Below are 13,514 nucleotides of genomic sequence, written 5' to 3'. Positions count from 1 at the left end.
CACTGATTGCAGCTCGTCCAAACAACAATAACACTACCGTTTTTTACACGTTACATTTACATTTTACAAAGCCAAATTACTCGCCATCAATCCACATGTGGTTGCTACATGCTCGAACAAATGCGCCACCACTGAACTAAAAGCCAAGCTGAGCCAGCGAAAAAAAACTCTCTAAAATTGGAAATCAAACAAAAAAGCAAGGTGACATGCCTTTGAACGCCTGGAAAATCCATCAGCATGCGCCTAATGAAATATTATTTCTGTTTTCACTGCCTTTGCCTTGCATGCACATTAGGGCGGATCGATTTTTTTTATTTTTTTAATGTAATAAAGGTACTATGGATGATTCTGAGCAACTTTGCTTAAGAGACTATCGGTCTAAAACCTCAGGCCAGTGACTTTTAAGGCGAAGTTTAAAAAAAATTGTAGATATAATCGATTATATGGTTGATATGTCATATAGTTGTTCGACATGGCCGATTCCAACAAATGTTCAATAGTATATCAAAACTCATCTACGTATTAAATTTCCTTCGGATATCTCAAAAACTGACGAATAAATGTTTATGATTCCTGAATATTTTTGCTTTTAGGCGAAATGATCCATAGAACATTTCCCACATAAGCGTTTTTTTCATTTTTTTGGCTTCCTGTAAATCAATACGCTCTAATGTACAAGGTTTGTCCGGAAAGTAATACAAGTAGGACTGATTTTCTTCCGCTGCACCGATTGGATTCGTTAGAGGTCGTTCCTAGCTAACGAATGGGCGGCTGATCAGTTGTCTCCGAGCACCTAGAGAGAAAGGACAAACATTTTCGCGCGACGTGTTTTTGTGAGTGGTGCAAGGCGAAAATGCAGCGTTCGTTAGAACAGAGGTACGTGATTAAATTCTGGGTGAAACTCAGTAAATCTGCGACGTTTGATATGATCACGCAGGCTTACCCAGACGTTGCTTTAGCCAGAAGTGGTGTGTTTCGGTGCCACCAGACCTTTTTGGGAGGGCCGGGAAGAGGTCGCTGATGAAAACCGGAAGAATGAGCGAATCCAAAGTAAAAACGATGCTCATTGTCTTGTTTGACATCAAAGGCATCGCGCACCATAAATTTGTTCCTCCTGGATAAATCGTCAACGGCAAGTTTTACGTGGAAGTCCTCAACAGACTCAAACGAAGGGTCAATTGGGTCCGACAAGACATCGCAGCCGATGGAAGTTGCAGCACGACAACGCCCCGGCTCATACCGACTTTCTTGTGAACATCTAACCAAGGCCGGCATCTCAACGCCTCGGCAACCGCCCTACAGCTCAGATGTGGTCCATTGGACTTTTTTTGTTTCCTTGCCTAAAAGGGCCGATGAAAGACCTTGGCTCTCAAAGCTATTCCGGAGAATGCCTTCCGTGACGCCGTCAATGCTTGGAAATCGCCCTGGCAGCGCTGCACCGACGCAGAGGAGACTACTTTGATAGTTTTTAAAGAATTGTAACGATGGGTTCAATACATTTTTTTAAATCGACTCAGTCCTATTACTTTCCGGACAAATCCTGTGAAGTACACTTTTCCAGAAAACTACTGTCAGTATTTTAGTCTATTCGGAGTTACCTGTTTTTGGACCGCATGTAGAACTGGATGAGTCAGGAGAATGTAGAAAAATGCAAAAAGAACAAAACAGGTCAGTGATTTTTTTCGATTTTTGGTAAGGAAATCTCACAGAGAAGTCTAACAATTGATTTAAGGAATTTCAAATATGATTATAAGATGGTTTTTGATGAGAGACGTCCAGATATCTTGAAAACGGCTGCCTCAGAATGTAATAATGTGTTAGTTTAAAATGCGTGAGATACTTGAGGCAGTAAGAATCTCCAAAGACCGCGTGGGCCCGTACTAATCGTTCTGTTCTACAAGCACAAGCCCGAGTCTACTTCAAAGCAGCATAAAAGCACGAATTAAGAGGCATCTATTGTAGATTCTACGATATTTCGTGACCGTCATTGAAATATGAACCCACTGGTACACAGCAGAGAACAAGGAACGGTCGAAACAGAAGGCAAAGACTGTGCTATCGGCGGGAAGCGTTATGGTCACCGTTTTCTGGGATATAAAAGTTAGGATCTACATCGATGGTGAAAAGGCTCTACTAGGGCAAATTATTGGTCCAATTCGACACCGAATTGCATTTTTTGGAAAAAAAGCGCTTTTCCATCATGATGACTCAGTGGTTTCCACTTTCGCCGTCGCCATGGCTACATTGGTTAAGAACCGCTACTTCCATTTTGTTTTTATGCTTGAAAAAGTCACTTTCCGGGCAGAAATTTGATTCGAATGACGCGGTTATCGAGCATTGTTGGACCAATTATATTTGCATCATGGAGCCTCTGTAGCCTTTTAAAAGTCGCATTTTTCACACAGCTTAAAGATTGTGTTGAGGAATCAATCGCCATTTTTCGAAAATCTAACTTTTCTTTTGTTGACTAAATAATTATCACACCAACGTCGTACATATGTGTGCGTCAACAGTTGGGAGGATCGACCGATCAAACGACCCTCGCTTGGATTATATTGAACATTATTTCATAGATGTTATTTTTCGTTGCCTGACCGAGCAAATTATCCGCGAGCGTATACCAATGAGCATTTCCACGAATTGTTTTTCCCCAGCCATGCATTTATGTTGTTATTGTATTTTTATTTGTGTAGGTGTATCGGTTTTTTCTCTAATTTTTTTTGCGCACACACATTAGTTGCTCCAGATTGAATATAATAATTCATATAAAATTAAAATGTTTCGAATTAGGGCGAGCAGTTGACTAACGCGACTCGTCGAGTGGATTACGTTTGTGGCTGACGAATAAGCGTGCAGAGTTGCAAGTGATTTCAGTCTGTATTAGTGGCAAGCACACGCGATAGTACAACTGAGAAATATAGTTATTCATTCCCAAAGTGTATGACACAAAAGTGTTAGTCACACGCATATACATATACATAGTGTGTGTTTGTTCTGCAAAGGACCTCCCCACGAAGGATAGTTACATTTATATTCGCAATTTCAATTGACGGCAAAATGCATTTCCACTTCAATGAATTCGTTTTTACTTCCCTCTTGTGCATGGTGGCGCTTTTGTCGGATTACTTTCATGGCGCGCATAGCTTATCCACCGTTGATACGGTACGTCGCGCTGCTGGATTTACATTTAGCTCGGTGAATGGCAGCAACGGTGGCGGCGGTAACAATCCTGGAACATCGCCGGCAACAGGTGATACGAGTTTTCAAATGCTCTCTCGTTTGGGCTATGTGAAAGTTTTGTGAAAATTTTAAATGCATAAAAATATACAGCAAAACAAATTTGTTTGCTGAAATAATTTTGCTCACAGTGAGTTTTATTTAAAAAATTGAAATTATTAAACACTGGAGGTAGCAAAGAAAAAATGTTGATGGATGTGCTGAAAAACGAAAATTTTCTCAAGTGGTTATTTATCCCCATAATAATAATAATAATAATAATAATAATAATAATAATAACAATAATATTAATAATAATAATAATAAGCATTAAAGGATTACATGAGTTTCCTCGGGTAAAAACAGACTTTTTTAAACAATTTTTTTCTCATATAAAAAATAAAATATTTTATTAGAATTTTTTAGTATTACAAATATGCGCTATTAGCAAAGAAATGCTGAAATTAAAAAAAAAAATATTTTAAACTGGGCCAGTGCGACGCTTATCGTTACAGGATCATCTACCTTAAAGTGAAAAAATACGTGTTTTAGTTAAAACCTTCACTTAGAACTTGAACGAAGAGAAAAAAAATGAAAATTGAATTTTCAGCAGACATTTTTACAAAAAAATTAAAATTTCCGAGAAAATTCCGTGACATTTTTCTTGTATTGTTGTAATCGAAAACAAAATCCTTCGTCCAAGTCTTTAGAATTGTATCTCAAAATTTCATGAAGATCGGTTGAGTAGTTTTCGAGAAATCTAGCCAACCGACTGCAAAAACACAGTTTCAAGAAAAACGCGCTAAGAGACGACGCACTTATAGCTGAAACAGCGAACAACGTAAACCCGCAGCCCGAATCAGCTGACCTATCTTATGAAAGCGCAATGTAAGTGATCAGACAACACCGCTTCTACCGCCCGCTTTACAGTAGGATATCGTAGAATTACCCACGATTTGGATTCCCTTTGAAACGAGTCAACTGATTGCTCTCACACAGCGCAGGGTTGCCAGTCGCAATATACCGTAGCAATTATAAAAATTGTTTTCAATATGTTTGAAATTTTCTTAAACTTACTCAAAATCAGAGTCGAATGCTATTATTTCTAAATACAAGTATATAAACTATTTTTAATAGTTTTATTTCAGTTTTAATATTTTTTATTTTGAAAAATTATAATTGAAAAGTTAGATGTATTCAAAACTATATATGCGTATTGAGTAATGGCAACATTGTTCAAATGAAAACAAAAGAGTACATCTGATTTCTGCGTTTTTACTACGGGCTCAACTTTTGACAAATTTTGCTCGCTACGGGCGGCAACTGAGGAAGGGAAGAGCGGAATTCGCTGTTTCTGCTATTAGCCTAGCTAGCCTCGAGCGCACAAGTTCTCAAGGTTGTATCGCTGAAACTATTCCTCGGAGAAAGGAATTAAAATTTAAGACAATATTCTAGAAGTGTTGTATAATCTAATTAGACAATAAAAAAATCGGTTTTTTGAGAGTAAAGGTGAAGGAATCTAATTTTTTCTTTGAAGCTTCATTAAACATATACTATATATCGTCATCTAAATTGCAAAAAAATGCATCACCAAAGAAATTGAAATTCAGTTTTTATTGCTTACGATTCACTACATCTTATTACATAAATAAATTAAAACTAAAATTTGCAGCTTGCGCTGTCAGATATAACCAATGTATAACCATTTTATAACCGAAACTCAAATTTTGTTTCAATATGAGTGATTTCTATCTGTATTACATCGCTTTTCCTTCGCCTGTAAACTTATGAAATGTGATGTTATGTCAATTTGCATTTTAGCTGACGATATGTAGTATGAAAAGTGTTATATGCACATTTTAATAAAAAATGGCGTCTACTGAATCAATTTTTGGAATCACCTTGTTCAAGGGGGCCTCAACAGTGAATGCTAATTCTAAGAGTTTGTGCTGTCTCAAGCAACATAAAAAACGTGATCGTAAAAAGGGCGTATGTGTAAAAAAAAAAATAAATTTTGACCGAAATAGTGAAAAATAAATAATTATTAATTATAGAACTTAAAGTTAAACTATAAAACCTGAAATTAAGTTAAGTGGATACGCGCGATAGGCTCCGACTGCAAGCACTTGATTTGAGTAATGCAGAACTCGAAATGTTTAGAGAAAAACGCGTTTAAAGTTTTACGTTCTGAGCAGACTGACCAGAACCATTTGACACTATAGCTGTTGGACAAAAAAAAATCTATCGAAAAATTCTGCTATTTGAAAGAAATTTTCTGAACTGTAATCTTTAGTTTATAACTTATTATTTTTGATTTTTTGGAAAACCCAACGGAACTCCTTAAGTGGTTATAATTACTTACAAATTTCAATAAATCAATTTTATTAATCCTTTACACTCCTTTCAGGGGACATTCAAGTTTATTAGTGATTACTTTTTGATGCATGTTTATTTCCCTGAAGTTTTCTCTTGAAATTACACAAGAAATCACCTCAAAACACTAATTGACCAATTGAGGGGCAATTTTCGTGTGTCAAGAACGCGACCATCCACATCTTCTGGGGACAACAAATTATATAATTAATTACATACTACAGATGAACTTTTTGTGGATCAGACTGACCTTGTTTTTTGTTTTTAATCAAGTGTCGAATGTAATGTCTGTCCCATCATCCACGAGTGGGAGCTTTGGTTAGTCATATTTTCTGAGCTTCTTCAGCCATTTGCAAGTTATCAAACTACTAGGCAGCATTTTTGTAGCTTAGTTTTTTTTACTCTCGCAACAAAGTTGCTAAGGAGAGTATTATAGTTCAGTTCACATAACGGTTGTTTGTAAGTCCTAAAACTAAAAGAGTCAGATATAGGGTTATGTATACCAAAGTGGTCAGGGTGACGATTAGAGTTGAAATCCGGATGTCTGTCTGTCCGTCCATCTGACCGTGCAAGCTGTAACTTGAGTAAAAGTTGAGATATCATGATGAAACTTGGGACACGTATTTCTTGGCTCCATAAGAAGGTTAAGTTCGAAGATGGGGAAAATCGGCTTACTGCCACGCCCAGAAAATGGCGAAAACCGAAAACCTATAAAGTGTCATAACTAAGCCATAAATAAAGATATTAAAGTGAAATTTGGCACAAAGCATCGCATTAGGGAGGGGCATATTTGGACGCAATTTTTTTGGAAAAGTGGGCGTGGCCCCGCCCCCTACTAAGGTTTTTGTACATATCTCGGAGACTACTACAGCTATGTCAACCAAACTCTACAGAGTCGTTTTCTTCAGGCATTTCTATATACAGTTCAAAATGGAAGAAATCGGATAATAACCACGCCCACCTCCCATACAAAGGTTATGTTGAAAATCACTAAAAGTGCATTAACCGACTAACAAAAAACGTCAGAAACACTAAATCTTACGGAAGAAATGGCAGAAGGAAGCTGCACCCAGGCTTTTTTTAAAAATTGAAAGTGGGCGTGGCGCCGCCCACTTATGGACCAAAAACCATATCTCAGGAACTACTAGACCGATTTCAATGAAATTCGGTATATAATATTTTCTTAACACCCTGATGACATGTACGAAATATGGGTGAGATCGGTTCACAACCACGCCTTCTTCCAATATAACGCTATTTTGAATTCCATCTGATGCCTTCTCTGTATAATACGAGTATAAACATTAGGAACCAATGATGATAGCGGAATAAAACTTTACACAAATGGCTTGGTATTTGAAAAATATGTAAATGACGGATAATGAAATCTCGATTATCACTTTTATCATGCGAGAGTATAAAATGTTCTGGCAGAATTCGAACTTAGCCCTTCCTTACTTGTTAAAATTACTTTTCACCAAGTGAAATACAACTCAACTTTCTAACTCAAATCACATTTACTCCCTCCAATCAGGTTTAGCACGACAACTCATAGTGGGCACCATACCGCAAGTTACGTTCCCGTCTATTACCAATTCGTATTGTATTTGCGTACCTCCAGGCTCTTGTCCTAATCCCTTGCCAACAGCACCGACGGACGGCAGTGGACAAATCGACATACGCATCGTGAATAATGTAAGGAAGTAAAACAGACTTAAATATATACTTATATACTTACTTATATACATGCATACATGCATACATACATACATATATACGTCTATGTAAAATAAGATATTGTTATTTTGATATTCATTAGGGAAGCATTGGGACCACAGTAACACCCGGCACTTGCAATTATGGACTTCAGCTCTGCTGTCAGGCGGGCTCATACCAATGTGGTCTACGCTATCCGCCACCGCCCGGAAGTACAGCAGCTGGTGCAGGTCAAGCGCAATTCGGCGAATATCCCTGGGTAGCTGCATTGCTTACCACAGCCGAAGTTTATTTGGGTGCAGGAGCGCTAATCACGGCACAGCATGTGCTCACAGCCGCCCATAAAGTTTATAATATCAGGTAAGGTCGGCGCGTACAACTGTTTTTTGTTGTGTTGCCGAACGCGTTGATTTTCCGCGTTCTCTTCTTTTTTTTGCTTTTGTTTCTTCTCTGCCACGCACACAGCACGTCCTCCTTCAAGGTGCGCGTTGGCGAATGGGATGCAGCTAGCACTTCCGAAGTGATACCCGCACAGGATGTAGCCATCGCCAGCGTTTTTATTCACCCGAATTTCAATTCGGCCAATTTACAAAATGATGTCGCCATCATAAAGCTCGCCTCGGCCGTCTCACTAACGACCAAGTCCACGGTGGGCACTGTCTGCTTGCCAACCACCACATTTGTGGGTCAAACTTGCTATGTGGCCGGTTGGGGTAAGAATGATTTTGGGCCGACTGGCGCTTATCAGGCTATACAACGCCAAGTCGATGTACCGCTCATTACGAATGCAGCTTGTCAAACGATGTTGCAGGCCACGCGCCTCGGACAAACTTTTCAACTGAATAACAGTAGCTTCATTTGTGCTGGCGGTCAAGCCGGCAAGGATGCGTGTACGGTGAGTAAAGCGGATAGTGGTTGAGACCTAGCGTGCGAACGAAGTTTTTCCAACACGTAATGCTCTTAATTATATTCATATATATGTGTTTCCTTTACTCTTTTCTTCGCACAGGGCGATGGTGGTGCACCGCTGGTCTGTCAGAACAACAATGTTTGGTATGTGGTCGGTTTGGTGGCTTGGGGTATTGGCTGTGGTCAAGGTGGCGTGCCTGGCGTTTACGTAAATGTAGCAACGTATTTGGCGTGGATTCAAACAGTTTTAGCCTCTTCGTAATTGGTGACCAAATCCCCTTCGGTTTGATATTACGTAGCATATAGAATAACCGCAGTGTATGTGGTCGCTTAATTAGTTGCACAATTATGTATCTGTTAACGCTCTCTGTGTTATTTCATAAAATAAATAATTATGTTTAGGTTAAACACAACCTTGGATCGTTTTGGAAATTATGTCAGTGTATTTTGAAGAGACCTCTTCTTTTTCTTTAATGGCGTAGTGGCACCGCTAGCCTAGTTAACAACCGCCCGGCAGTCGTTTCTTCTTTTCGCAATGTGGCGCCAATTGGAGATTCCAAGCGAAGCCACGTCCTCTCCACCTGGTATTTCCAAATGAGTGGAGGTCTTCCTCTTCTTCTGCTCCCCTCGGTGTTTACTACGTCGAATACCTTAAGAGCTGGAGTCTTTTAATCCAACGATAGGACGACATGACCTAGCATCGTAGCCGCTGTCTCTTAATTCGCTGAACTATATCAATGTTATACGACGACAGCTCGTACAGCTCATCGTTCCATCGAATGCGATATTCGCCGTGGCCAACGCACAAAGAACCATAAATCTTTCGCAGAACTTTGCTCTCGAAAACTCGTAATGTCTGTCAGATATTGTCATCGTCCATGCCTCTTCATCATATAGCAGGACGGGAATAATAAGAGACTTATAGAGTTTTATTTTTGTTCACCGAGAGAAGACTTTACTTCTCCATTGCCTACTTAGTCCGAAGTAGCACTTGTTGGCAAGAGATATTCTGCGTTAGATTTCGAGGCTGACGTCCACCACTAGTCCCATTTTCTTCGCTGCTTTATCCATTGTGGTGAAAGCAGAACTAACGGCGTGGTTGTTAAGGCCAATGCTATCAATATCATCAGCGTACGCTAGCACCTTCTCTGTTAAGTTCTGCAGTTCGAAATATTTTCTCCAAAAGCAGGTTGAAGAAGTCACAAAAAAGGGAGTCGCCTGAAGAGGTGGTGTATGTCGATTCTCTTTTCACGGGTCTTTTCCAAACTTGGCGCATGGTGAATATCTGGTCAGTTGTTGATTTGCCGGGTCTAAAGCCACACTGACAAGGTCCAATCAGTTTGTTGACGGTGGGCTCGATCCGGAAACAGCCAGGTAGCTTGGTGAATTTTTCTATGCTGGAATCAAGTACCACAGATAACCATATTTCGGGCCCTAGCGAAGTCGATCAGATTCAACTCATTTGGGAATGTTTCCTCATGGAGGCTGAATTTACCGACTGTTGTACCAAAGAACTTGGCTTTGATGCGGATTGTGGCTAGACGTATATCCACCGGAGTGAATGACAGTACTCGGCGATGGATTCTCTCTCTCACCACGAATCCCACACCGAACTTGCGCTCCTTTATATGGCCACTGTAGTAAATGCCACAGGGACCTACTCGCTTCAGTTTTTGTCCCATCCTTCGCATTCATTGGAAGGCGGTGATGTCAGCCTTCACTCTAACGAGAACATCAACCAGATGGGCAGCGGCACCGTTCCAATTAAGGGACCGGACATTCCAGGTGCATGCCCTCAAGTCGTAATCTTTATTTTGTTTGCCATGGTCGTTATCAAAAGGATGGTCTCTTACCCAAGGCTGTTGGAATTTTTCCTGGAGTGGTCATTTGAGTTTGCTGGAAAGCCAGAAGTCACACGGAGCTAAATCAGGAGAATACGGTGGTTGCGATTTGCGACGGTGCATTATCGCGGTACAAAAACCAAGTTGTGGGACTCTTTTTACGAATATCTTCGACCAAAAGACGAATAACACTCAAATGGTATTCCTTGTTGACAATTTTGCCGGTCGGATGTTATGATGATGATGAAACTGTCAACATAACCTTGATTTTTGTCCTGCTTTGACGTGATTTTTTCGGCTTCAGCTCATCTTTGCCACGATATTCGGCCGACTGATCGTCTGTTTCCGGAACCAACAATCATCGCCAGTATAAATACGTTTTACGACATCCTGTTAGTCGGAAAGCATTGTTTCACAGACGTAAACTCGACTCTGCTTTTCGAAAAAATTTAATGATTTTAGCAACAATTGTGCTTTCACTATACTTAGGCCGAAATGAACTCTTAAAATGATTTTCACTGATCCTTGCGATTTTTCAACGAGGCCAGTAAGAACTCTGACTGCTAATCGTCGATTCTCAAGCGCCAATTCCTTCATTTTATTGACGTGTTGATCATCAGTTGATGTTGATGGCCATTCTAGTCGTGCTTCATCGTCAACGCGTTTGCGACCCTCTTTGAATAATCGCCGAAGGTCTTTTCCAACTTTCTGAACATTTCGGCACCACAAATTTGATTTTGCCCACAAAATTTAATGGAACTTCTTTGTTGAATAATTTCAGTCATTGTAAAAATCGCCGAATGCAGTTTATGTACTTCAGAAAGACAACATTAATGATTATTTTGATCTGACATTTGGCACAGCTGTTACTGACAGTCATTCAACTTTGAAAAAAAAAATTCGTTGAACAGACTTTCGCGCAAAATTTAAATTAAAAAGTCCTACTATTTTTTGCCCACATGATTTAATGAACTAAATAATAAACATGATTTTATGAAGTATTTTGGCTTAAGCGCCATCAAATGAATACATTTTTGTTCGCTTTGTTTTATTAATATACTAAGTTCCAAGTAATTGGTAAATCGGATGGTTTCATAAAACATGTTTTTTGCATGCAGTTTTCTAAGGTTTTTCGTTTGTATAGTAGATAATGTGAGCGAATCACGCTTTTCATGAGAACTCCAGTTCACTGTTATATACTAAAAATAGAACCTCTAAAAATATCCTTGGCATAATTTAATTCTCGAATACTCGCACACAACTGTCAATTCCAAAATAATTTCGTGGAACAAATTTTACGGTAAATTGAATTTGCCACTATTATATTTCTGCAAAATAGAATCAAGTAAATGCGCAAATGTATATAATTACCTACATTTGTACAAACAAGCCCGTTAACACAAATCCGTGGATGAATAAACACAAAGCAAACAGAAAAATGCAAACCACAACGCATAAATGGCCGACAATTTATGTGCACGAGGTGGCAGCGCATAAAACTGAATATGGAGAATGTGAAGTGCGGCAGCAAAAAGGACATTAGCAAGTCGAATGGAATGCGTGTACCAACAGGTGTGTCGCTGAATCGCCGTTGTGTGCCAGCGGAATGCGATGAGTAGCATTTTTTTCCTCTTGGGTAATGGCAAATGGCCCCACTATAGCGCGTTTCTACAAAAATGTATTCTTTGCAGATTACAAAGCTACTTTCACTCTTTTGTGTATGTGTGTGTGTGTGTGGATAAGCTTGAGTTGTTGTCATAAGCCTCAACAATTTAATTTGCTAATCATCTCTTAGGCTTAGTAGCTGGTTAGTGTAGGCATTCACGGACATAAACGGTGGATACATTAGTATTTGGAATACATGATGGTGATACTTTATGTAAAATAATATTGAATGAAGATATTCCGTAGGTTGCCTTTTATATTTCCGGATTTCCTAACACTAGTATGGACGCGTATTAACTCATCAAGAGTGTTTAGAAGAACTTAATTTAATTTTTGACGATGAAACTCCATCAAGAACCAGTGTTTATCGTTGGAATAGCAAATGCAATCGAGGTCGTAGATCACTCCAATACGAATTTTGGGAAGGTCGTCCAAAATAAGTTGTTGATCCCACACAATTTATCAATCGATCAAAAAAAAAAAGCTCGTGGCGATTGCTCGAGAAAAATGTAAAAAAAAATAAGATAGCGGTGCTTCGAAATATCTATGATATTGTGATAGATGATGAATCGTGAATTTCTGCGTATGACCCCGAGAGGTAAACAGCTGTTGACTTTGTGGCTGTTTCAAAATGAGCCGAATCCAAAAAAAGTTGTTGGCGCACGAAGCACTTTCAAGCAAGTTGTTGCTTTTTTGAGAAAATTGGACACGTCGGAATCATATCACACTCTTTACCACGACAAAGTGATCTCTCACTTCTCAACTGAAACAACTGCATTTTTAAACACTCAGAACATCGATTTGATATTCCGCATAGTTCTGACTTTAGCACCGAATGACTTATTTTTATTCTCGTTCGTAAAAAATCAGCTAAAAGGTCAACGTTTTTCGAGACATAAAGGGGCGGGTGATACGTTCAAAAGGCATTTTTTGGTGATATATCAATCAGAGTGTCAAAAGTGCTTCGTCAATTGGTTAAAACTCATGCAAAAGTGTATAGATCTTAATGGAGAATATTTTGAAAAATAATAAAGTGATTTTCGATGCCTAAAGTTTGTTTTTGTACTCGAATCTAAATATCAAAGGAGAAACTTTATAAAAGAACTAGTTGGCTACTATATTCGAATAACGGACAACGGTCTTTTTTTCAACGAGATTTTGCGAGTTAGAGCAAGGCAGAAGCTGATAAAAACTCATCACCAACTCAAATAATAAAATAATTCGAGATGCAGAGCTTAATTCATCAGGTATAAACTTCTATAAGAGTGTATAGCTGTTGGGTTACGCCGATGATATTTACATCATTGGCCTCAACATCCACGCTTTCTTCAGACTGGATAAGGAAGCGAAGCACATGGGAATGATAGTGAACGAGGACAAGACGAAATATCTCATGTCATCAAACAAACAGTCGTAGCACTCGCGACTTGGCTCTCACGTCGCTGTTGACAGTCATAACCTTGAAGTCGTAGATAATTTCGTCTATCTTGGAACCAGTATCAACACCAACAACAATGTCAGCCTCGAATTCCAATGCAGAATAACTTTTGCAAACCGATGCTACTTCGGATTGAGTAGGCAATTGAGAAGTAAAGTACTCTCTCGACGCACAAATCCAAATTCTATAAGTCACTCATAATTCCCGTCCTGCTATATGCTGTAAAGGCATGGACGATGACAACGTCTGATGACTCGACGTTACGAGTTTTCGAGAGAAAAGTTCTGCGGAGGATTTATGGTTCTTTGCGCGTTGGTCACGGTGAATATCACGTTCAATGGAACGATGAGCTGTAT

At 39.2% G+C, this 13,514-nt stretch overlaps 1 protein-coding gene across 1 annotated transcript; it reads left to right on the top strand.

Moving 5' to 3' along the window:
* The first annotated feature begins 2,788 nt into the window (after positions 1-2,788).
* On the top strand, positions 2,789-8,627 carry LOC120766653 (phenoloxidase-activating factor 2). The gene is made up of 5 exons (XM_040092284.1): positions 2,789-3,250; positions 7,124-7,284; positions 7,409-7,665; positions 7,771-8,200; positions 8,315-8,627. Exons 1-5 carry the CDS (start codon positions 3,058-3,060, stop codon positions 8,474-8,476), a joined length of 1,203 nt encoding a protein of 400 aa, XP_039948218.1. The 5' UTR covers positions 2,789-3,057; the 3' UTR covers positions 8,477-8,627.
* The last annotated feature ends 4,887 nt before the right edge of the window (positions 8,628-13,514 follow it).

This window comes from Bactrocera tryoni, chromosome 1 (genome assembly GCF_016617805.1).
Source record: "Bactrocera tryoni isolate S06 chromosome 1, CSIRO_BtryS06_freeze2, whole genome shotgun sequence".
Classification (NCBI taxonomy): Eukaryota; Metazoa; Arthropoda; class Insecta; order Diptera; family Tephritidae; genus Bactrocera; species Bactrocera tryoni.
The sequence above is the reverse complement of the archived record's forward strand: the minus strand, read 5'-3'. Positions and strand labels throughout refer to the sequence as shown.